Here is a 26,265-nt window from a genome sequence, read left to right on the forward strand (position 1 = left end):
TACATGTACCAACATATACATAATAATGGTGTGTGTATATATATATATAATATGTCCATATGTATTTTTGTAAAAGAGGAGCAGTTATTTCATGTGCAAGTTTTTGCTTCTCATGGAAAACTTGATAAAATAATGAAAGAAACCATTGACTATTTCCCAAGGAGTGGAACTTAGGGTTTGCTGCAGGAAAGAAACCTTTCAGAGTATACTCTTTTGTTATCTTTCAGTTTTTTTGTATTATTATCACACATTTCAAAAAGTTCAACTTTCTCTCTAGAAAGTACTCCTTAACTTCTTCCCTACTGTCGTTTTCATATTATTGTTTATATTTTCACTTTCTATGTTTTATTTTTTCCACAGGCACAGAAATATTACCAGTTAACTAATAATTTAGGAAAGGTCAAAAACGAGTTGGCAGGGCTTTAAGATGATAAAATATTATTGTTAAAATACTGAAGCTATGTGTATTATTATGATTCTTTGCATGTTGTGATTATAATGAATATTTTCCACAAGACTTATAATTTTCAAATATTTTTATTCTTCATTTTCTTTAATGAATTTGAAAATAAAAACATGATTTAGCTAAAAAAAAGGAAAAGTTTAATTGAAACATTTAAATCTTGGCAATATACCTACACTGTTTTTAATTTTTATTATATGATTAATTTAAAATTATATAGGATATGAATTCCTAAAACTTGAAAATTACATGTGATTTATAAGAATATCTATGAAATATTTTCTTAGTCTTCTATTTCTGTATGTTTTGGTTTATTTATGATTCATCTGGTATTTTCATAGACTACTACATTGCTATCATATATTAAAACTTTTAGCTGTATTTTATGTACTTATATTATCTTCCAGAACATATTTTGAAAGTATCATGCTGAGTTTTCTTTTTGAAGAGAGCAGGAAGAATCATTTTGTTTTAGGAGGTGTCATAATGCTAACCATTATCTCAAATCAAATGAGGCTCCCAATAGGCAAACGAGGTAGGCACATATAGGCTTGAGGAGTTTTGCTGAGATTGATAGGGTTTCCATCCAGTCGAATATCCTCTAGTGCCTTACGAATATAAGTCAAATTTTTAACATTGCAGAAGGTATCTTCATGCATCTCCAGAATGTTGTTATTCTAAAAAAGATTAAGGTAAATTATTAGATGAGTTATCACATAGTCCTAGTATTGATGAATAATATAGTCAGTTTTGCTCCACCCCTGCTTTTACTCTTTCATTCCTTCTCTCATCCAGAAAAGCACATTATGCAACTATTATATACATCAACACTTTCTAAAGCAGTGAGGATAAACCAATAAACATAATAAATATATGCTTGCCTTTATGGAGCTTATACTTCAGTAGTGGGAATATAAGATACTGAGATGAAAAAACAAATTTAAAGAAAACAAATTATTTCCAAAAATAATCTGAACAAAGAAGAAAAGAAACTGTCTGTGAAAAATTCTCTTAAGAGACAGCCTTGGAGCTGAGAATGGAATGACAAGGAGACATGGGCATGGGAGAGAGCTGAGGTAAGAAGATCCCAGACTGAGAGAACGCTAAGTTCAAATTCTGAAAAATATGCATGGAAAGTTCAAGAATGAGAAAAAAAAATGTCAAATGGCTATTGGGTTGAAAGTTTTGTACGTGACTGTTAGGGCTCGTTGGTGTATAGTGTTGCTCAAGTCTTCTGTTTCTTAGTTGATCTTATGGCTAGTTGTTTTATCAGTTATTAAAAGTGGAATATTGAGGAATCTAACTATTATTGTTGAATTGTCTTTTTCTCCCTTCAATTCTAATAGTAAAGTCCTTATAAATTTTGAGGCTTTGTTGTTAGGTACATATGTATGTATAAGCCTTATGTCTTTCTGATAGATTGACTCTCTATTTTACAAAGTGTCCATGAGGAATAATACAGATTTAGCACCTGTGCACTATTCTATTTTCTTTGATAGGTAATACATACACAGTTAATAATTATTATGCCTTATCTTTAAGTCATTATGATGTATCAGTGAATGCAGCACCCACTTTATAAACTAAAACTGAGATGCACGGAGGTTTAGATATTTGTTCAATCATTAAATAGTGTCAAGTACAATTTCAGCCCAGGGAATCTGCTTTTGCCAGATCTGTCATTCTTATAGGATGTTGGAAAATATTTTTCAAATGAATCACAAAAAGAAATTTTTATATCAGCATTAAAAATAAATATAAAATGAAGACAATGTAAATTAAAAACAGCTTTATACTGGATATTGGTAAGGTGATTGTGAAAAAGAAATATTTTTAAATGTTCACTTGATACTTTTTTAATCCTTAGAATAGGAAATGTAAAGCCAATTGCTTCAAAAAAATCTTAGATTGTATATGCAAGCACATTATGTTTTAATGTAACATCAGAGACCTGGTTACTCTGTGGAGTCAATACCATCAGACATAGTAATGAAATTTAATTCAGAATTGGAAAAAAAAATTCCAGTTCCTTTTATGGTTCCGTTGAAAATCCTCTTTCCAATCCTAAACCAGGCAAGAAATTCTCACTGACATAGACATTCACCCCAAGAAAAAGAGAAGACCAATAGAGAGCCATCCAGAAACCAGATAAGGACTAGAAAGGACATCACATTAAGGAAGTTAAATAGAAAAACTCTCAAGAGATAGATATCTAAGAGTCATAGACAGATACACACACAAAGACACCAAAAAGAAATAGGGAAAGGTGTAAATAGGAATGGAAGAAAGGGCACAGAGGTAAATAATTACAGAATCCACAGAGCAAAAAAGAATCAGACTTGCTCTCACATAGCAGAATCTTGTGATGGTTTATACTTTTCCTCCTAAAAGATTATAATATTGCACTATGATTTTGTGTCTTTGAGCACATAATGGTTGTTTTCTCTACAGATTTATTCCACAGAATGGATGAAATTATTACAGAAAGTTGATTACAACTGTATACCAAAAAAAAAAAAAAAAACTGTATACCAAAAGTTACATCTGAAATAAGAAGTAATTTATCTTTCTTTGTTTCAACAACCAAAAATGTGTTTTAATTGATCATATTGTATTATACTCAATGGAATATATTTGGTTGGCCAAAGTTTGTTCGGGTTTTTCCATAACATCTTACAGGAAAAAAAAAAAAAATGAACAAACTTAATGGCAAACCCAGTATTTAGAAAATATTAGATTGTAACATTTTGAAAATGTGTTTTCACTCATTACTTCAAAGATAAAATGTAGCTTAAAGGAATTTAAAATAACGCAAGCTTTCAAATATGTTGGTTTAGAAAAAACTGCATTTTCTTAATCCAGAGAGAGGAAAGTCCATCATCTCTCAGCAGATAGGAATGTCCTAAGATTGAATTTAACTCAGTTCATGGAACCTAAAATCAAGACCTAAAACTGACAATTTTTCCTCTGAAAGCTAGAAATCAAATTAAATTTTTCTTTCTCTCTTATTCTCTTTCATTTCTAATCTTCACACATTTCTTCAGCAGATGAAGCTCTTATTTTCTAAAAAAAGAAGATTTGTGTGCCAAAAAGATGCATCATGACTTGGCAAAAAATGAAAATAAAAACTAAAGTTATCAGAAATAAATCAGTATAGATAGAGTCATGAATATGCAAACACCTTGTTCTCAGAGTGAGAGAGAGAATAAATGAGAGAAGAAAAAAAACCTATCATAGTGTATTAACATGCCATTATACACAGCTTTTGCATCGTGGCTCCCTCCCATCTGCATCTGTTTTCCATGGGTGTGTTGGGCATAACTTACTAGCAGAAGCCTACCTGGAGGTGAAGGGCCCGCAGATTTTCTGGGAGTGGTAGAGGGATGTGGTCCAAGTTGTTATCCGTGAGGTAGAGATGATGGAGATCATACATATCCTGTAAACATTCCAAATGGAGGGCCTTAATAGAAATTAGTGGGCCACAGTCACACGGTTCATCCCCTGTCCATGAAACTATTTGTAAAATAACACAGGCCTGTTCAGGTCTTGTTTTCTAAGTGAGTGAGCAAGTGAAGTTGCTCGGTCATGTCCCACTCTTTGCGACCTCATGGACTGCAGTCTACCAGGCTCCTCCGTCCATGGGATTTCCCAGGCAAGACTATTGGAGTGGGTTGCCATGTTTTCTAAAGTTGAGGCAAATTAGTTCTCTGTGTTCCTGGACTATTCAACTGGGTTCTTCAAGAATTGATAGCAAGCAAATATCTCTCTATGTAAATGAAACATCTTAGTCTCTGGAAGAACCTACTTTGTCTACTCTAACTTTCTCTGTTTAAGCAAGGCATCGATTTCCCACATAGAGATTCTGCAATAAAATTTTTAGGATTATGGTGAGAAATAACAAGAATTTTCTTCACGTTACAGGAATGGGGAAATGAGAAACTCTCCCCAAGAAAATTGTACCACCTGCATCGCAAGTAGCAAGAGGGCAGCCTAACAAGACAGAATATACGTTTAGATACGACCAGGTCTACGTCATAGGACAAACTGTGACTCACTGTCACCCATGCCAATAGACTCTGAGTGAGGGGACTATATTTAATCTTTGCCAGGCTCTGATGAGGTGCCCTAACTCCCTTGCCCACCACAGTGGTGTCACAGGAGCACAGGTGGAGATACAGGCTTTCTACCATTGCCCAGGGCTAGCAAATCCACACAACCCCTTGCAGCCTCCATGGAAGTTGTGAGATGTCCCTTCAAACAGTAGCTTAAATTTATTTGTTCAACAGATCTTTAGAGAAGCAGCTTGAAGGGAGTTAAGACTGGGTAAGAAAGCCAAACTGGTTACTGTTCTTAGACTCTGCAGTTGGGCCAAGCAACTTGTTTCCTTCACTTGAAAATAAAATTCATAAGATTAACTGAATCCATCTCCCTTACAGATAATTTAGAAGGCTTCTACCCTCAAGGCACCACCCACACGCTGTGCAAGTAACTGTCCTTCCAGCCACACAAAGTACTCTCCTTGGGTGGAGCCTTGGTAAACATGTATCATTTGGCGTATAGTATTATTAGGTGCAACTTAACAGACTGGTTGGTGCTCCACCCACTTCTTATTCCAGCTCTGCTTTCTCTTCTTAGTTCTTAAGCCGCTTCAGAATGTACCAGAACACAGTATTTCCCAAAGGCATGACACATAGTGTTCTTAAGTTTATTTTAGGCATTAAAAGTCTCATCAAATTGAATCCCTTTGTGGAAATAAAAAATCTAGACACTGATAGCAAAGGGAACGGGAAGATTAAAGTATTTCATATTCAAACTTAAAACTCACTTTAAATGCTTCTTGCTTTATTCCTTTCCTTCCAAGTCTATTGTTGCTGATATCAATAAATCTCAAAGTGGTTGGCAGTTCTGGGAGCTGCCTAATTTTGTTGTCACGCAGGACAAGCTCTCGGAGTTGAGGCAGCTTTCTGAATGCATCTTCATCAATCTCAGATATTAAGTTTGAAGTCAGATCAATCCTTCTTAGATCATCTGGAAAAAAATGAGACAAGTAGTTGAATATATTTCACTCACATAAAAATATAAAATTTCCCACATATAAACAGATATAAACATGAATCAGCAATAGTTAATGCAACAATTATTTCTAACAACTTTATAAAAATGTAATAGACAACTGCTGCTGCTCAGTCATGTCCAACTCTCTGCGACCTCATGGACTATAGCCCTCTAGGCTCCTCTGTTCATGGGATTCTCCAGGCAGGAATACTGGAGTGGGTTGCCATTCCCTCCTCAGGGGAACTTCCTGACCCAGGGATTGAACCCCTGAACCTTATGTCTCCTGCATTGGCAGGCAGGTTCCTTACCACTGAACCACCTGGATTTCCTCCAAATACTATTCATATTTATGCACTCCAAAGAAAATGCAGCCTTTGCAAAGAAATTGACCCATTATATTTCATTATATTTAAAATAATTGATCTTTTTCCTATATTCCTCATAAATTTTGTCTGGATCTTACTATTTAAAATATTTTTTCTCCGTGCTGGCAGATTATTATATTTTCTAACAGTAATAGATACATTAGCATTAAAATACACAGACATTAAAAAGAAATTTTCAAATGATTAAAACACTTAATGAAGACACATACAAACTTTTTTTCAAAGTCGGCAACAACTTTGGCCAGAATTTAGATTTGCATTCATCAATTTGCTTTTTTTTTAAATTGTGCCTCAATGGAAGTCTATTCGAACAAGCCAGATCCTACTAAATATATGGTCAAGACTTCCTGCTCTTATTGTGATAACGTGATAATGAGTTTTAGCTTATAAAATATAATTATTTGTGATTTTTGTTTACTTGAAAATAGTTTGAGAATATCAACAACTATATAGTTTCATGTGCATAAGTCACGTCACTTCAATCGTGCCTGATGCTTTGTGACCTCATGGGCTGAGGATTGTCATTGGGACTCTCCAGGCAAGAATACTGCAGTGGCTTGCCATGGCTTCCTCCAGGGGACCTTCTCTATGCAGGGATCAAACCCACATTTCTTCTGTCTCCTGCATTGGCAGACAGGTTCTTTACCACTAATGCCACTTGGGAAATCCATATAGTTTCATAACAACCTTTAGTGATTCATCATTCTTTCTTATTGTAATTAAAACAAACCTTCAAGCATACAAATAAGTAAAAATTGACTTATGAGACATATTTTAATATTCAAGTTTCATTTTTGGTACCAACATTTTACAATGCAAACATTTAAGAAACAAAAGGGAAGGATATTAGTGCCAGCATCCATACTTAGGCTTGCAAAATCATTTTTGTTGATCTTTTTAATTCTGTTAAAACGGGAATAGAAATAAGCTGTGTTCTTGGGCAGTGGAGGAATAGCATCAAGTTCATGGTCATCACAGTATACGGTGGTACTTATACAAGTACACAGAAGGCAGGTGGGAAAGTCTGAAAGAGAGGCAAATAATATATGTAAGAAACAAGCAATTTCTAACAAATAATGGGATTACAAATGTTTATTAAGCAAGATTACAGTCTCATATAGACTATGCTGGCATATTTAATATCTTCTTATGTAGTTTCCTATAAATAAAATACTAAAGTCAAATATAACAATGCTGCTGCTGCTAAGTCGCTTCAGTCGTGTCCGACTCTGTGCAACCCCATAGACGGCAGCCCAATAGGCTCCCCCATCCCTGGGATTCTCCAGGCAAGAACACTGGGGTGGGTTGCTATTTCCTTCTCCAATGTGTGAAAGTGAAAAGTGAAAGGTAAATCGCTCAGTCGTGTCTGACCCTTAACATGGACTGCAGCCTACCAGGCTCCTCTATCCATGGGATTTTTCCAGGCAAGAGTACTGGAGTGGGGTGCCATTGCCTTCTCCATGTAACAACCCAGGCTGCCCTAATAATTAATATAGTTTTTGTAATGTTTTAAAATTTTATTTTAAATTATCTACTGAATGTTGCATGATTGTTGCTTTTATATTTATTGAAAATTCTATTTTCAGAAGTAAATATTAAGATTGTGGTTTTTATAAATTTAAAACATCACATATAATATTTTTTTTTAGATCTTTCATTCAGTACTTTATACACCCTACTGAAATAAAATCAAAGGACATGGTCGGGCAATTATCATTAATATTAATTCACCTAATATGCATTTATTGAATCTATTCTATGTAAATTGCACTGTGCTAGCTGGTGGAACAGTGGTAAGCACAGACACAGTTCTGTTTCATGATTTGCTGTGTAAGATAAATGTTAATCACACACACAAAAATGATGATTGTGGTAGATGTCATGGAATATCATAGAAGCATAAAACAGGAGACTTTGATCCAGTCTGAGAGTCATGGTTCTTTGAGGAGGTGATGACTGAGTTGAGATCTGCAGGAGGAGCAGGCCCTGACTGTTCAGGTGAGCGGAGTCTGCAGGCCGAGGACGCAGCACTCACCAGGTCCCTTCACTCGGAGGAGTGAAAGGCAGTGCCTGTAGCAGCAGCACAGAAGCATCGGAATGTGTAGGACACAAGACACACAGGCCTACGGGCTGTGTTACAGGTCTGGTGTCTTGTCCTAAGGGTGGGCAGGAGTATTACATGATCAGATTTGCATGTTAAGATATCTCCCTGCTTGAAGGTGAGCTGGAAGACTGATTGATGGGGGTGGGGGGCGGCAGAGTGAGATGGGCATAGGGGCAATGAGTTATCAAGATAAAAGATGGTGCTTGCTTGGCTATAATAATGTGATAGAAAAGGCAACTGCTGCTGCTGCTACTGCTAAGTCGCTTCAGTCATGTCCGACTCTGTGCGACCCCATAGACGGCAGCCCATCAGGCTCCCCTGTCTCTGGGATTTTCCAAGAAAAGGCAACAGACCCCCCCCCTAAAAAATTCAAATTATATCTCCATTTATTAGTCTATTTTCTCTCTCTTTCACACACACACACAGAGCTCCCTCCTTCACTCTCTGCTTATTGGTCTTATTGGTCTTATAGAGGACAGAGAGCCTCTAAGGGAGATAGAGAAGCAATGGTCAGAAGAAAAGAAGGATAATAGATGATCTGTATTATGGAGGCCAAGCGGAGAGAGTTTGAAGGAACAGGGAACAGAAAATCTCAATCTGCTGAGATATCAGTTAAGGACTGAAAAACGTCTCTTGGAGTAGTTATTGTGGAGGTTAAAGGAGACTTCAGAAAGAGCTGTGGAGTGATAAGGCTGGAAGCCAGATCGCAGTCCCTGAAGGAGGATGTAGGAGGTGAGGAGACAGTTACAGAACATGCAGGCAGTGTTTCTGAGATGTTTGACTGTAAAGAAAAAGCAAAGAGAGACAGTGATAACTATAAAACATATTTCTAGTGTGTATGATGAGGAAATGGACTAAAGTGGGAGAGATTTGAAGAAAAGTATCCAAAGGGAGAGAGACTGAAGATAAAAAGGATCCTGAGAGGGCAGCAGGAAATGGAACCAAGAACACAGTGGGAAGCATCTACACCCCACATGAGGGAGCACAGACAGTTCCTCTGTTGTAACAGGAGGAAGGGGAAGAGGCGAGGATGTCTGTCTGTCAGTTCAGTTGCTCAGTCATGTCCGACTCTTTGCAACTCCATGGACTGCAGCACGCCAAGCTTCCCTGTCCATCACCAATTCCTGGAGCATGCTCAAACTCATATCCATCAAGTTGGTGATGCCATCCAACCATCTCATCCTCTGTTGTCCCCTTCTTCTCCTGCCTTCAATCTCTCCCAGGATCGAGCTCTTTTCCAATGAGTCAGTTCTTCCCATGAGGTGGCCAAAGTACTGGAACTTCAACTTCAGCATCAGTCCTTCCAGTGAATATTCAGGACTGATTTCCTTTGGGTTGGGCTGGTTGGATCTCCTTACAGTCCAAGGGACTCTCAACAGTCTTCTCCAGCACCACAGTTCAAAAGCATCAATTCTTCAGTGCTCAGCTTTCTTTATGGTCCAGCTCTCACATTCTTACATGACTACTGGAAAAACCACAGCTTTGACTATACAGACCTTTGTCAGCAAAGTAATGTCTCTCCTTTTTAATATGCTGTCTAGGTTTGTCATAGCTTTTCTCCCAAAAAGCAAACATCTTTCAATTTCATGGCCACAGTCACCATCTGCAGTGATTTTGGAGTTCGAGAAAATAACGTCGGTCACTGTTTCAATTGTTTCCCCATCTATTTGCCATGGGGCCAGGCCATGATCTTAGTTATTTGAATGCTGAGTTTCAAGCCAGCTTTTTCACACACCTCTTTCACTTTCATCAAGAGGCACTTTAGTTCCTCTTCACTTTCTGCCATAAAGGTGGTGTCATCTGCGTATGTGATATTATTGATATTTCTCCCAACAATCTTGATTCCAGCTTGTGCTTCATCCAGCCCAGCGTTTCTCATGATGTACTCTGCATAGAAGTTAAATAAATAGGGTGACAGTATACAGCCTTGACATACTGCTTCCCCTACTTGGAACCAGTCTGTTGTTCCATGTCCTGTTCTAACTGTTGCTTCTTGACCTGTATGCAGATTTCTAAGGAGGCAGGGAAGGTGGTCTGGTATTCCCATCTATTTAGGAATTTTCCACACTTTGTGATGTCCATACAGTCAAAGCCTTTGCCATAGTCAATAAAGCAGAAGTAGATGTTTTTCTGGAACTCTCTTGCTTTTTCAATGATCCAATGGATGTTGGCAATTTGATCTCTGGTTCCTCTGCCTTTTCTAAATCCAGCTTGAACACCTGGAAGTTCTCAGTTCACCTACTGTTGAAGTCTGGCTTGGAGAATTTTGAGCATTACTTTGCTAATGTGTGAGATGAGTGCAATTGTGTGGTAGTTTGAGCATTCTTTGTCATTGCCTTTTTTTGGATTGGAATGAAAACTCACCTTTTCCAGTCCTCTGGCCACTGCTGAGTTTTCCAAATTTGCTGGATGTGGATGGAAATGTAAGTAAAACAGGTATGGCGTGGATATGCTGCTGCTGCTGCTAAGTCGCTTCAGTCGTGTCCGACTCTGTGTGACCCCAGAGACGGCAACCCACCAGGCTCCCTCGTCCCTGGGATTCTCCAGGCAAGAACACTGGAGTGGGTTGCCATGTCCTTCTCCAATGCATGAAAGTGAAAAGTGAAAGTGAAGTCGCTCAGTCATGTCCGACTCCTAGCGACCCCATGGACTGCAGCCCACCAGGCTCCTCTGTCAATGGGATTTTCTAGGCAAGAGTCCTGGAGTGGATTGCCATTGCCTTCTCCAATAGCATGGACATAGATGTAGGTAAATTATGTGTCTGAAAATAGAAAGACCAAAGAGCCGTTAATCTGAAGACTGTATTTTCTTTGTGTAGGAGGAAGCTAAGCTCTCTGAGGAGTTTGAAGAGTCTAGGGAGAAGGAGAGAATGGTTGTGAGACGTGAGATGGATGGAGAAAGTCAAATAGCCATGAGAGACAGAAGAAAAAAGTGATGAAAAACTTTCTTGGGATTGCTTGGTGATCCTCATTTGGCTGAGAGTTTGCTGATTTTAGCTTTGGAAGCCTCGTGTCTTGGGATCCCTCGCTCCCAGGCAAATCAAGACATTTGGTTGCCCTTGTTGAAGGATCCATTTGTGGCTTGAGATCAAGAATTAGTAATGCACCTACAAAGGTCTTATTGTTGTTGTTGTTTAGTTGTTAAGTGATGTCTGACTCTCTGCAACTCCATGGACTGTAGCCCACTAGGCTCCAATGTCCATGGAATTTTCTAGGCAAGTATACTGGAGTAGGCTGCCATTTCCTTCTTCCTGACCCAGGGATTGAACCCAAGTCTTCTGCATTTGCAGGTGGATTTTAGTGATTTTAATTATAAAATTAGGATTCCCAAGAAAACAATGTCATTAAATAGAAAAAAATCACTTATAACAACTTCAGGAATGAAAGTTATTTTAGGAATGGAAGTTTGGGAAAAATTTTTAAGAGAGAGCTATAAAATATTTAATACTTGCTGCTGCTGCTAAGTCACTTCAGTCGTGTCCAACTCTGTGCGACCCCATGGACGGCAGCCCACCAGGCTCCCCCGTCCCTGGGATCCTCCAGGCAAGAACACTGGAGTGGGTTGCCATTTCCTTTTCCAACGCGGCCATGCTAATTTAGCAGTAATTGCTTAGAGTAATTATATATAGGCATAACAATTGTTTTTAATTCTAGGTTTTTTTCCACTTATAACTCAAGCCTACTCAATGTAGCTTCTGAGTATTATTTCTAGAAATTGATATTTATAGTAACAGATAATGTTTCAGTTTTTAATGTTTTAAATATATCCAAACTATTTGACTTAAATAAATTTACGATTTACATTTAATTTTTAAAGTTTAGATTTTACTTTTGTGCAAACTAAAATGTGAATTAAATTTTTAATTTCATTACTTAGACTCCTTAAAGAAACAAATTTTTTTAAGGCATAGTTCTTCTTACATTGTTTCACGATTTACATTATCGAGCCATACATTTTACTAGAGCTCTTCAGAAGACTGGGCATTCTTACTCCTCTTAATCTTGGCACATCAGGTAATTCCAAATCAGTCAACTTTTGAAAGCTCTGAAATTACTTAAAAGTAAGTAATGTTCTAGAGATATTTAATTTCCCTGTTTTGAGGACTTTCTACTGGGCACGCACATTTTGTTGTTTTTATTTTTTTATATATTTTTTCCTGGTTCTGTTTTTAGCATGTTCTATCACCCCACAGAAAGTTGACTGTGTGGGAAGAATACGATGTATTCATTAAAGGCAGGATTTAGCGGTTTCTGCCTTCATTCCAGCACCATTACGTACGACTTCCATGATCTTGGACCACTTTCACGGTATTTGGAATTTTAGTTTGCCTGTTTATAAAGTGAAAATAATAATAACTAGCACGTACTTAGTACTATCGTGTCTCTTCAAAGACACAATATAAAACACTTTGCTGCTGCTGCTAAGTCACTTCAGTCCTATCTGACTCTGTGCGACCTCATAGACGGCAGCCCACCAGGCTCCCCCATCCCTGGGATTTTCCAGGCAAGAACACTGCAGTGGGTTGCCATTGCCTTCTCCAAGAAAACACTTTAGGGACTGGCATATTGGCAGCATTTCACGAAAGACAACTTTTCATATGACTGCTTAGTGAATAGTGAGAAACTCATAGAATCAGAGAGTACATTGGTGATTACCAGGGACTGGGGGGAGGGAGAAATGGTTTCAGGTGTGTAAAATGAATTATATTCTAGACACCTGCTTACAACAGAGTGCCTACAGTTAATGTATCATACACTGAAAAATTTATTGACAGTAAGTAAAAAAAAAAAAAATTCTCTTCTATCAATAATAATGAGAATCACTACCACTGGTGATGTTTGCTGTGGGCCAGGCACTAAATTTATTCAGTTAATCCTTGTAACAACTCTATGAGGTAACATCTGTCACTGATTACCCCATTTTCTAGATGAGGAAACAAAGGCAAACAAATATGGAATGCTTTGCTCAAGACTGAATATCCAGCAGATCTGAAAGTGGGGATCTGAATGCTCTTTCCTCCCTTTCTTTCTCTCAGTGCGCTCTGTACTGACTTTTTCTTATATTACCTATAACGCCTACTGTCTCTAAGTTGGTTCACATGTCTGTCTCTCTGTACTAGACAGAAATATCTGTGAAAATAGTAGTTATTTAAAGATGTTTGCATATCCAGAACTTACGGTACAGAGACATTCGATGCTAAGTAAACCTTCTCAATGGAAACTATTCGTTTTTTTCTGCACCCCCTTCATCAGAGCACATATTTTCTCCATGTGTGTAAAAGTATTCTAGTGTGAGTCCACTTGAATACCTCCCGAGGTTGACACTGACAAATTCTAACATGAAATATAGACAAACTGTAGGCTCACATTTAGCACCAGGAATTCCTTTTATCACCCCAAAAGCCCTGATTTACATAATGTTCAGGTTCTACAAAGTGGAGTCCAATATTATGGAACCCTGTCTTCCCTTTTCCTTTCTCTGCCCCTGGAATTGAGTGGAAAGGCAGCCTGGTTTCCACTAAGAACACACTCAAGAATCAGAACAACTTTGCTTAAAACTCAGTGTGTGAAACTAATGTTCAGTGATCTCTGGAAAGTTCCAACCCTTTCTGAGCTAGTTTCCTAGGTAATAATATAAAAAAATGAATACTAATAACTTCACAGGGAGGTTGTAGTAATCACATGAGGTAATGTGACATGCTGAGCCTTATGGCCCCCAGAAAGTGTGTGCTCAGTCAATGGAAAACATTATTACTATCATCACCATCATCCTCACCATCATCACTTATCTCCTAGAAATGCTGGAACTTGATCTCTCAGCCATGGATTCGGATCTTGCTAACAGTGTATCCTTTGGTCTAGAAATGCATTCCACCACAAAGCTTTTTGAATTATGATGCCAAATATTTTCACCCCAGATCTTTGGTTATTTGATCATTTCCATCATGCCAAAGCTGAATTATTAAAACTGCTTTATATTTTAACACAAAATACACATGTATCCCCTGCTTCAAACCTAGCCTCTACCAAAGCTCTCTCCATGTGGGTCCCTGCAGAGTTGGAACTTGGCAGTTTTGAGAAAGAGACAAGTGAACGTCATTACAGTCCAGCCCTGATGGACCTGACCTTCATTGGTCTGTGGACCCAGAACCCCGGTGAATTCAGGCTCTTGTGGGGAAGAACCATCGATCAGCCTGGGGGTAGATTCCTCTTCCTCTTCCTCTTCAGCCTCCTCTGGCTGTGGGGGCGGAGTGAGGAGCTCTCTGTTTCCAGAAGGCATCACTGTCGCTATTTCAATCTAAAAAAGAAGCAGAATTTCATCAGGCAACCTTCTCAATCACCCTTTGTGGCCGTGACACAAATTTTTTAAAAAATGTATCCATCTTTGCCACAAGAGGGCGCTGGTGTCCTGAAGTTGAACACTGTGTGATGCCTGCTTGCCTCTGAAGGCACATGCGGTTCCTGTTTTGTTTTTAATTAATTTTGTTTCTCAAATCTTAGTAATAGTTTCCAGCGCCTTTTTAATTTTGGTCTTATTGCTCTTTAAAACACCCGCGTGTGTTTATTTCATAGGATTAAAAATAACCTGGTTTATTGTTTTCTAAATACATAGTGTTGCAAGAATGCCTTATTGTGAAAGATTCTGAGAGTAAAATCCGAAATTCCCCTTCCTCCTGCAGCCCCAATTCTACTCCCAATAAGAAATTGATGTGTATTTTCAAGTCCTTTTAATCTTTGATTTTCTAGATTCAAATATTCTGTTCCTTTACAGTGACTTACACTTCCTTCGGTTGCATTTTTACTGAAAAGTAAAAGGCAACCCACTCCAGTACTCTTGCTTGGAAAATTCTTTGGATGGAAGAGCCTGGTAGGCTATAGTCCAGGGGCTGCAAAGAGTCAGACACGACTGAGCGACTTCACTTTCCTTTCCTTTATCCTTTATGCTAAACTACAATATGTAAAAGTATGAAAACTACATGATTTGATCATGGAATGCCATTTCTCATTTGTTTTCACTATTATTTGAATAACAAATATTACCAATAATATCGGGATATTAAAATTGACCTTCTTGAGAGCTTTGACAATACAAGGCACTTTTATAAAATTTGGAAACCTAGTCAAAGATGGCTTCTATTTTAGATTATTCTTGATTTTCTCTTCTTACTTCCATGCTTTATGCAGTGAGTTTTTGATTCTAAGAACACTGTTTGGCACTTAGAAGAGCCCCTTACTCAACTTTCTTCCCTTATCTCAGTGTCTGTTTCTTTGTTGTCATTTAGTTTGTAAACTGTGTCGGACTCTTTTTGCAACCCCATGGACTGTAGCCCACCAAGCTCCTTTGTCCATTGGATTTTCCAGGCAAAAATCTGGAGTGGGTTGCCATTTCCTTCTTCAAGGGATCTTCCTGATCCAGAGATTGAACCAGGGCCTCCTGCACTGGCAGGTGGATTCTTTATCACAAACCACTAGGGAATCCCCTGTTTCTTTGTATCCCTTAGTAAATCCCTACCACCCTACCCTAACTTCCTGCTGACCTTGCAACTTTGGGTGAGAAATTTGCTCAAGACAATTGGTTGTCAACATGTAGGAACTGGCTCAGAGGTAAAGAATCCACCTGCCAAGCAAGAGACACAGGAGACCTGAGTTCCATCCCTGGGTTGGGAAGATCCCCTGGAGGAGGGCATGGCAACCCACTCCAGTATTCATGCCTGGAAAATCCCGTGGACAGAGGATCCTGGTGGGCTACAGTCCATGGGGTTGCAATCAAATACAACTGAGTGACTACACCAGCTCACAGGCTTATGTAGGAATCATCCTTAGAGGACTAGTTTTTTCAGGGCACCCTAGAATTTCCAAAGTCTCCCTTTATCACCTTGATTTTTTTTAATCCTTCTTTATTTGTTTTCATTAAACACACACACAAATTACTTTCTAACTTACTTAATGTCAACATGATATGCAAGCTACTACTTTCATGTTTGAAATATGAAATATGTAAAATAAATACATAATTACACTAGATACTTTCTGAGTATTTTAGATAGATGTTTCAGATTATTTTAAAATTTTATGATAGACTTATGATTTAAGGTCACTTTTATGCGCTTGAATACATTGCTTCACAAATGAAAAGTATCCCTTTAAAGGAAACTAAACTATTTTTTGGTCAATTTATTTTTCTGGATTGTGTCTCCTTCTGTGCATCTGTAGTTTCTCCATTTCACCCCCTTCCTGCATTGTATGGTATTGATTCCATCGGTTTTCTGTATGGTACACTTTGAGTTAGGTCTTCTATCTTTGCACCTCAAGGCTGTAGCATAGTAGGTGGTCAACAAGTGCTTATTGTTTATAATAAAAAAAATATTTGCTTGTCCAAAATATATCTAATTCACAGCTCCATGCTTAGTTTTAGACATTTTGCTAAGAAAAATCAACACAGGTATTAAAGCTTATTTTACTGCATTTAAAGCATGAAAGCAAACGTAAAGCAAATTACAGTATATTGGGTGCATTAGGAAGCCATACATGAAGATATTATAAAACATGTCCAGAAATCTCTGCCTGAGAAGCACACTTCCTTAAACAGAGAAACATACGGTTTCCATCTGCAGGGTCAGAAGGAGGCAGTTTCAGAAGGAATGGATTTGCAGAGAGACCAAAAGGAGGTTCTGGGAAGAACGGAAATTGAGACAGATGTTTCATGGAATGGAGGCAGCCTAAAGGGAGAAACACATTCCAGACACGTTGCCTTGAATCTTTAGCTTTGTAGAAAAATGTTTGTGCATGCTTTTTTTTTTTTTACAGATAATTGTTTTTCCACTGATTTGACGTGAAGCTGTAAGATCTCAGTTGTCATTCAATATAATGAGGCAAAACAGCTTTTATGTTTATCAAAAACTGTTTTGTTCATGCTTCCTTGCTAATAAAATGTGAATGTTGAGCAGCTTTTAAGACCGATGGAAAGGAATGCATTTTCAGTTCAGCAAAGTTACAGAACTATAGCCTCAAAGTACTGTGCCCGGAGAGACTTTTGCCCTGCAGACGCATTTATTCTCACCATTGGATAGGAGTGATTTAGGGTTCTGTCTTCTTTTCCTCTTTAACAATTTTCATACCGTGATATGAAGCGGTGAGGCAATGCATGCAGGAAAATGAGGCCAGGAAGACGTAACCACCTGGCTCTCAGACTTTTATGCTTAATGCTGCAGAAACTTAAATTTGGGAAGAAACATAAACGGCCAGAAAATACCCCTGCCCCCTTTCTCAAATGCACACATAACTGAGCCTCTGATATAAATATTCTTTTGGAGTTTTTCTCCCCTCTTTTTCATTTCGCCTTCTTATTTTATTCAAACTTGCTCCCTACTGAGTTGACTTTGGATCTGATCATTATATTTCCCTAAATTTAAAGACACAATACAAGGTTTTTCCCACGTGTCATTACTTCTTGTGCTTATCTTCTTGACCCAGTACCAGTAGGGAATATTTTTGAGTTAATCGGTTTTCTCATTCTATTTTCTTGTTTACTGGCCTTGGAACTGTAGATAGTTGATGCCAAGGCAGACAGTGTTTAGAAGTACCTTCCATATCCATGAAAGAGGTATATTTCTATCAGAGATTACAGATGCATAGCCCACAGGCTGGGTAGAGTGCTGAATTTAGTCGCTCAGTCATGTCTGACTCTTTGAGACCCAATGAGCTGTTGCCTGCCAGGCTCCTCTATCCATGAAATTTTCCAGGCAAGAATACTGGAGTGGGTTGCCATTTCCTTCTCCAGGGGATCTTCCTGACCCAGGGCTGGAACCCATGTCTCTTGCTTCTTCTGCATTGTCAGGCTGATTCTTTACCACTGAGCCACTTGGGAAGTCACAGTGAGGTCTCTGCAAATGTCACACTGAAGAGATAATGGTACCAAGAAGTGTCCTCCACCATCCCTTGGCCTCCACACGCAGCACAGCCCTGATTCCATGGAGGTAACCCCGCACCTCAATGCAGTCTCTGAGAAAACAGGGCTGAAATGACCCTGAGGTGGCTTAGATGAGGTTTCTCCTCCTGGAGAAATAAGGACTCTAAGCGGAAAGAAAGTCAGTTACTTTTTCTTTTTAACCAGATTGTGTGTACTCAGACTTTTACTGGCTGTGTTTGTTTATATTCTTATTAATAAAACTGTGAAAGATTTGAAACCTTCATTCTCAAATAGTCAGCAGGCAGGGAGCTTAGCTCAGTGTTCTGTGATGACCTAGATGGGTGGAATGAGGGAGGGTAGGAGGGAGGTTCAAGAAGGAAGGGATATGCATTTACATAGAGCTGATTTATTTAGTTGGATAGCAGAGACTAAGAGTAGTGTAAAGAAATTATACTCCAATAAAATTTATTTTTAAAAAATAGTCTGCAGAGCTGCCCACGGAAGAAACTTTCTCTGAAAGCACCCAGCACCATTTTAAGTGACAGTAACATAAAGAAGGGGGGATAAATTGGGAGACTGACATATATACACTATAATATATAAAAACATATAACTAATAAGGATCTATTGTATAGCACAGGGAACTCTACTCAATACTCTGTAATGAGCTACATGGGGAAATAATCTAAAAAAGAGTAGATATAATATAACTGACTCACTTTGCTATACTCCTGAAACTAAGACAACACTGTCATCCGCTGTACTCCAATAATAAGAAATATAATATTAAACAAAAAAAAATCCTTTTAATCAAATCAATTTTGCCCTCTAGCAAAACGTATATCTAAATGATCTCTGCAACTGAATTACTACCGTTAAGCCTAAATTTATTTGTCTTAATTTCAGAGTAAAAATATGAATAATTAGTATGTTCAGAAACAGCAGCCACACCTCTAATTGTCTTATTGGCCACTGATTCTTTCAGTAGAGACCTGTTGTTGAGCATGCTACTCACACCTGTTCAGGGTAGTCACAAACATTTTGCCGCTTTTAAGCACTGTTTGAATTAATTAAAACTAGTATATTTTGTTTTTTGATATTTTAATATTTTTCATCTCTGTGCTTAATCTGCACTAAGTTTCCAGTGAAAAACTCAATGGAAATGTTACACCTGTGAGATGGAAAGAAAATATAATACATGTGAGATGGAAATCATTACTTGGGTTCAATTCCTATCTTTATGAATGAATGAAAGGATCACTAAATGAATGAATGAATTTATAAACGATGGAAGGTTTGGCAGTGTTTATCATTATCTAATCAACCAGACTGAATGCCTATGCCAAGCATTACAGTTAAGCTATGGTCAACTGTCCATCTCCCCTGCCATTAATATTTTCTAAACATTGATCCAAGAATGAAAATATAATTGACCCTATTGGAAAAAAAATAATGCAGATTTTAGTAGATAAAATAGAGTCCAGGATAGAGTCACAATGAGATTCCCAGCCCAGGAAACTGAAGTTACTTTAGATTGTTCTTATGATGTAGATCTGATCAGTGAGAAGAGACTGTCTCAAACCCTTGGGAGCAGTTTCTTGACTCACGACTCTTGACTCATTAGTGATGGTGATATAGTCAAAGAAAGGAAAGCGAAGTCGCTCAGTCATGTCTGACTCTTGTGACCCCATGGACTGTAGCCTGCCAGGCTCCTCCGCCCATGGGATTTTCCACTCAAGAAAACTGGAGTGGGTTGCCATTTCCTTCTCCAGGGGATCTTCCTGACCCAGGGATAGAACTCGGGTCTCCCGCAAGTAAACTGAAGAAGAGGATAGTCTAGAAAAATCGAGTTCAGAGAAATATGTAATATTTCCCTGATATTTTGTTATTGTAGCTATCATTGTTTGGAAGAGAGAAACACTAAATTCACTGAACCTAAAGATATCATCTCTAAAATGGAGAAGAGAGGATTCATTGGATCTCATTATGAGCTAGATGAAAATATTGGGCATGGATTGAATACTCATTGTATATGAACAACTGTTATACTCTTTCCATTGATTTGCAGGTAATTCTCAAAATAGCCCTCTGTGGAAGGTGCAGTGATTGTGTACATTTAATAGATTTGTAAACTGAGAATGGAAGGAGGAAGGGCTGAGTAAGCTGTCTGAGGTCACACAGCCCCTGTGTAGTCAGCCCAGGATTTAAATCTGATTATGATTGTCATAAAACTACACAACTTCCTTAATACTTACTGATTCTGTACTCAGCCAAAAAAAATTATGCTGAATCATCTGACTTCTTACATACCTTCATTCTGAGAAAGAGGAGCTCTGGATAGGAGAAGTAAGCACTGTCATCGGTGGAAATGACCTCACATTATAAATTCATAAATGGACTTTCTTGTACATATTTTAAGCCTCATGTGATTTTTTTTTTAGTGTCATTTATCAGCCTACCATCATATCTGGCCATGACTGATTACGTAGGTCTGTTGCTACACATGAAGGCTGAACACCCTACCAAGGCCATGCTCCCCTATGAGAGCACTTGGCAGCCAATCAGTTTTTCTCCTGAAATTGACAAGTATAAAAAATATTACGTAACACTGATGTAGGTAGAATGTAAAATTCAAGCAGCATTGATTATAATTTTCTCGATTTTGTAAGAAATAAGCTTTTATGTAGAATGAAGCTGTAGTCTGCTTAAGCTATGAAAGTTTCATATATTCATTTTCCTCTTGGGCACTCAGCTAAAATCAGTTTCCCACTTTCTTAGACTCTAGATTGGGTCATGTGGCTAGTTCTGGCCAACTGATAGGGAGAGAAGATCATTGAACCAGAAGTGCAACGTCTGGTTCAAATCAGAAGAGCAAGCATTCTTTCTTCAGATTTTCTCTCTTCCCTTAATCTGTCAACAGAAGATCCACTGTGACTTTGAAGTCCAAAGGTGAAGATGGTGACGTTCTAACATGAAAGATGTTTGAATCCCTGAATAACTACTTGGAAGGCTGTAAACCCCTTGACCTGCATTAGGTAGCCATGTCAGCAAGATATAAATTTCTTATTGCATTAAGCCATTGGGATTTTGAATTATTTGTTACTGCTGCTAATGTAACTTGCCCTAAAATAGACCTTTTCAATTTTTGTTTCTTATTCATTTCCTAATTAAATTAATGAAACCATTTTTAACATTTTTGGAATTTATTTACCTAGCACATTTCATTCACATTAGAGAAATGTAAATACGCACATGTTTTGTCTCTTTATCCTCTCTAATTTCTCTTTAACAGACTACTGTTCTTTGATCTAGGTCACTTATGTAGTGCTTACTGAAATATATCACCAAATTTTACTCAGTTCACCATTATTTCCATTTATCTATCTTTAAATCTCAGTATTTTATTAACTTATTTCAAAATTAGTAAATCTATATAATGAATAAATGAAAGTCAAAATCAAGACTAGTTAATGGCTTTTTTTAATCAAAATAGCATACAGTCATAATATTTTATATTAACTTGCCAAGATATGTATGTATTGAAGAAAACCTGTAAATGCTTTCTTTTTTTTAAATCTATCCTAATGTACAGTTATTCTTTGTAGATTTGTGTTCAATGCCATGTTTAAGTGAAAACTGTAATGCAAAAGAAACAAAAGCTGATGATTTGAAGGTTGCATTTAATCATATCCTCTCTAGCCGGTGTCTCTTCTGGGACCTCAGTGTTTTTTCCTTTGCTCACATGTTTATTTTCTCATTTCCTTTTCTTGTTGTCAGAAAATGGATATATTTCATTTTTACTTGCCAGATAGACTGTTTTTTACTTCAGTTTTATCCCAGTTTATTCAGGACTCTGTTCACCATCACCCCCTTAGGCTCCAGAAACTAAATAGGTTTCTAATATCTTAGTTCTCACAAAATGTATCATTTAGTTATAATTGAATGTCTCCAAATGATATTGGTAGGGGACTTTTGCAAAGGCTGTAGAAACATTATCTAATAGCAAAGTCAGTTCATTTTCCCTTTCCCCTTACTGCCCTTGTTCCCCAAGTAAGGTTGCCAGAAGGACAATTTAGTGCAGGCTGAAATCAGTAATCTCATGAGGATGGGAGTAGGGGGAGAGAGTCAATCACAGTAATTGAAAACAAAGAAGCTGGACTGAAAACCAAGATATTTGGAACCTTTCAAACACTGGCTCTTTATTTTATGATGGAGTAATTTCGTATTTTTTTTAAGTTTCAATCTTTCCCATCCTAACACAAAGCAAATTGTTCCTTCTAACACAGACTTTCTTGGGCACAAAGTATAACAAGCTGTGCCTTTTAATATGCAGACCGTCTCTGAATACAACTGCTGTTCATTCACGATGATGATTTATGTATTATCAGAGGTGATTATAGACATTTTAAACAGGAAAACTTGCATTTCAGAGGATGTTTTAGGGAGAAGCAGCTAAGATTCAATTGTCTTCAAAATAGTTATTACATTATATTTTTTTCCTATTGTACAGGATTGGTGGTAAGGCCTTGCAAAATGTTGCAAATTTAGAAATCTGACTTATTCGCTCAGTGGCAGAATGACTTTAAACAAAGTCAAAAGAACTTTCTAACCTAGTATGTTAACCTGAACCCTGTTACTGCCACCAGTATGTTCTCTGTAGTCTCTGTAGCTTCACTTGGGGGCTTCAGTTCAGTTCAGTTCAGTTCAGTCACTCAGTCGTGTCCGACTCTTTGTGACCCCATGAATCGCAGCACGCCAGGCCTCCCTGTCCATCACCATCTCCTGGAGTTCACTCAGACTCACATCCATCGAGTCAGTGATGCCATCCAGCCATCTCATCCTCTGTCATCCCCTTCTCCTCCTGCCCCCAATCCCTCCCAGCATCAGAGTCTTTTCCAATGAGTCAACTCTTCGCATGAGGTGGCCAAACTACTAGAGCTTCAGCTTTAGCATCATTCCCTTCAAAGAAATCCCAGGGCTGATCTCCTTCAGAATGGACTGGTTGGATCTCCTTGCAGTCCAAGGGATGCTCAAGAGTCTTCTCCAACACCACACTTCAAAAGCATCAATTCTTCGGTGCTCAGCCTTCTTCACAGTCAATTATAGTTAAAACTTTGTAGAAACAGAAGCAGAACAGAGGACCCTGTGTATATCAGCTCTATAATAACGTAAAGTAACAGAAGGCTGTTTTCCCAGGGTTTGAAATCCTTGAATTTGTTGACTATCGTACGTTTTTGCAGTCATTAGCCTGATAGAAGTCATCCTGTCAACAGAAGGCTGCTGAGTAGTAGTTGATTGACTCTGGTAATATTTGGCTCTACGATCTTCCTTATTAATCTCAGTATCAAAATGTATGGATCTGCTTTAATCTCCATCCTATATATGTGTTATAGATTCAATATACTTACAGTGAAGGACTTTTAAACGTTCTGAATTTGATTTTGTTCATATTTATGTCTTTGATCAGAGTTTCAATATCATAAGGCTGAGCGCTGAAGAATTGATGCTTTTTAGCTGTGGTGTTGGAGAAGACTCTTGAGAGTCCCTTGGACTGCAAGGAGATCCAACCAATCCATTCTGAAGGAGATCAGCCCTGGGATTTCTTTGGAAGGAATGAGTGAGTCTGAGTGAACTCCAGGAGTTGGTGATGGACAGGGAGGCCTGGCGTCTTAGAGGTGATTCAAATATATGGCCAAGTGAAGTGAAGTTGCTCAGTCATGTCCGACTCTTTGCGACCCCATGGACTGTAGCCTATCAGGCTTCTCCGTCCATGGGATTTTCCAGGCAAGAGTGCTGCAGTGGATTGCCATTTCCTTCTCCATATATGGCCAAGGTCAATGTCTAATTCCACAGACTAGAACGTAGGAGACACAAGTGCCAATTGTCCTGGAACTCTGAAATGTTGAGTATAGCCTTAGCACACACAGTAGAGGGATTGATTTTTACTGGCCTCCCAAGGGCCACAATCATGAGAGACATCAGCTGGCAGCTTCACTTCAGGAATCTGCAGAGGTTCATTCTCCAGCTTGAAACAAAACAAACAAACAAAAACTCGTGGGAAAGCAGTGGAAATGCTCTGGGAGGTAGATTTCTTGAATTTCACAGCCTGAAGCAAGGCTAAAAGCCCCTGGCATACAGAGCTTCCAAACTGGAGAAACCCCTGGCTGAAAACCCTTGCATACAACCATCTGTCCCTTGAAAGAACACATACTCAGTGCAGCACCAGGAGCCAGACAACAAGGACTTAGCAGGAAAATGGAGTTCAAAAGCTTTGACTGTGCAGAAAGATAAGCTTCAGGTGGATCTGATGATTGGTGGGGTGGTGGTTTAGTTGCTCAGTCATGTCCAACTCTTTGCAATGCTATGGACTATAACCTACCAGACTCCTGTGTCTGTGGGATTTTTCAGGCAAAAAAAATCTAGAGTAGGTTGCCATTTCCTTCTCCAGGGGGAACTTCCTGGCTCAGGGATCAAACCCAGGTCTCCTATATTGCAGGCAGTCTCCTGCAATGCAGGCAGATTCTTTACCAACTGAGGCACCAGGAAAGCCATCAATCACCTGTGCTGAAAAAATGAATGTTTAAAACTGGGCCAATAAACAGTAATATCTCCAATGATACTGTGAGGGAAGAGACATGATGTCTGGGGATGTTTTCTAGTTCAGTGCAGCTTACAGGTACATCAGAATGACCTGGAGGGTAGGTTTCCGATTTGTTAGATCTGGAGTGGAACCTGAAAGTTTGCATACCTGACCAGCTTAATGTTGATGCTGCCAGCTCAAGAATTACTCTTTGAGAACAGCTGCTCTCATAAAGGTAAAAAAGTGCCAAAATTTAACTTCTAGTGGGAGATTTCTCCAAATTGTTCTTGACCTCAAATTCTGTAGGCTAGGGACAATGAACGTAAGCTGACCAATATCCGGATGAGGTTAAACCAAAAGTTCTTCCATCTTCTGAATTCTCAGATACCATCAACTCTCTCCTTGGTCTCTGGCAATAGTATGTACAGGCATGAGAAATACACTTTTGCCTAGAATAGCTGTTGAGGGACTCAGGATTAACATATTTCTTAAAATTTGATGGAAGTTGGGCTCAATACTGTGATAATATTGTATGTGGCAATCAGTGCTTCATTCTCTTTAAATATCAGGGTCATGGGAGACTTGGTAATGAACAAACAGCAATTTACGTGCCTTTGAAGAACTACATCTGTACCTGGTAGAGTCCACTCAGGTTGTGAAAAAGGGGAGTTTGGGAGTCCATATTCTTTGATCTCATAAATCATGAGGCAAGTAATTCTGACTTTGTACTATAATCTCTTTGGATTTAAACAAGTTTCTACTTTAATATAGGCTTCCCTTGTGGCTCACCTAGTAAAGAATCTGCCTGCAGTGTGGGAGACCTGGATTCGATCCCTGGGTTGGAAAGATCCCCTGGAGAAGGAAGAAGCTACCCACTCCAGTATTCTGGCCTGGAGAATTCCATGGACTGTATAGTCTATGGGTTGCAAAGAGTCAGACATGTCTGAGTGACTTTCACTCGTAGTTTAATATGGACTTTCCAGGTAGCTGAGTGGTAAAGAATCTGCCTCCAATGCAGGAAATGCGAGTTCCATCTCTGGATCAGGAAGATCCCCTGGAGAAAGAAATGGCAACCCACTTCAGTATGCTTGCCTGGAAAATTCCATGGATAGAGGATCCTGGCAGGCTACAGTCCATGGGGTTTCAAAACAGTCAGACATATCTTAGCGACTAAACAACAACATGCTTTAATATGCAAGGGACATTAATGTGTACTTTTTAACTTTTCCTCCAAAATGTTATAGAGGTAGGGGAGCTATAGGCAAATCTGTTTCCTCTATGTTTCTGAAATTGTATTATTGGTGTAATTACTCAGCATTTCACTTCATTGCAGAAGCTCTGATATTAAATAATGGGGCTTGATATAATTTGAGGTTAGAACATAGAACTGAGAGTGAAATTTCAATCTTTGAGATAAATTCACTGATGTTCTTGGACCTACTTCAGGATTTTGTGCAATCCAAATCTACAGAGGATATCCAAGAGTGCTGGTTGGCCTCATGCAGGCCTCAAGGGCAGCCCTCAGGAATGTGGGAGCCAGTGTCCTAAAAATCGGCTGACTTCCCCTCTTGATGTGGAGAGCTATATTGAACTCAGTGGCCACGCCTAATGGCTCGTGAGGCCACCGTGTTGGGGATTAGGTCCATCCACTCCTCCTAAGGGAAGAAGAATGACCAGGGTAATTAGTGAGTAAGAAAAGGAGCTCAGCATGAGTGGCTATCTTCTTTTTTAGAAGAAGTTGCCTGCTTGCCAGGAGCACGCATTCTGT

At 38.6% G+C, this 26,265-nt stretch overlaps 1 protein-coding gene across 1 annotated transcript in view; it reads right to left on the reverse strand.

The window, feature by feature from the left end:
* Positions 1 to 969: 969 nt before the first annotated feature.
* EPYC (epiphycan) overlaps positions 970 to 26,265 on the reverse strand; it is a 37,682-nt gene continuing 12,386 nt past the window's right edge. Inside the window, exons 2-6 of the mRNA XM_069584177.1 lie at positions 14,134 to 14,305; positions 6,770 to 6,928; positions 5,289 to 5,491; positions 3,804 to 3,899; positions 970 to 1,140 (exon numbers count right to left, since the gene is read on the reverse strand). Coding sequence (XP_069440278.1) covers positions 970 to 1,140; positions 3,804 to 3,899; positions 5,289 to 5,491; positions 6,770 to 6,928; positions 14,134 to 14,305 — 801 coding nt within the window. The remainder of the gene's footprint in view (positions 1,141 to 3,803; positions 3,900 to 5,288; positions 5,492 to 6,769; positions 6,929 to 14,133; positions 14,306 to 26,265) is intronic.

Source organism: Ovis canadensis, chromosome 3, assembly GCF_042477335.2.
Source record: "Ovis canadensis isolate MfBH-ARS-UI-01 breed Bighorn chromosome 3, ARS-UI_OviCan_v2, whole genome shotgun sequence".
NCBI lineage: Eukaryota > Metazoa > Chordata > Mammalia > Artiodactyla > Bovidae > Ovis > Ovis canadensis.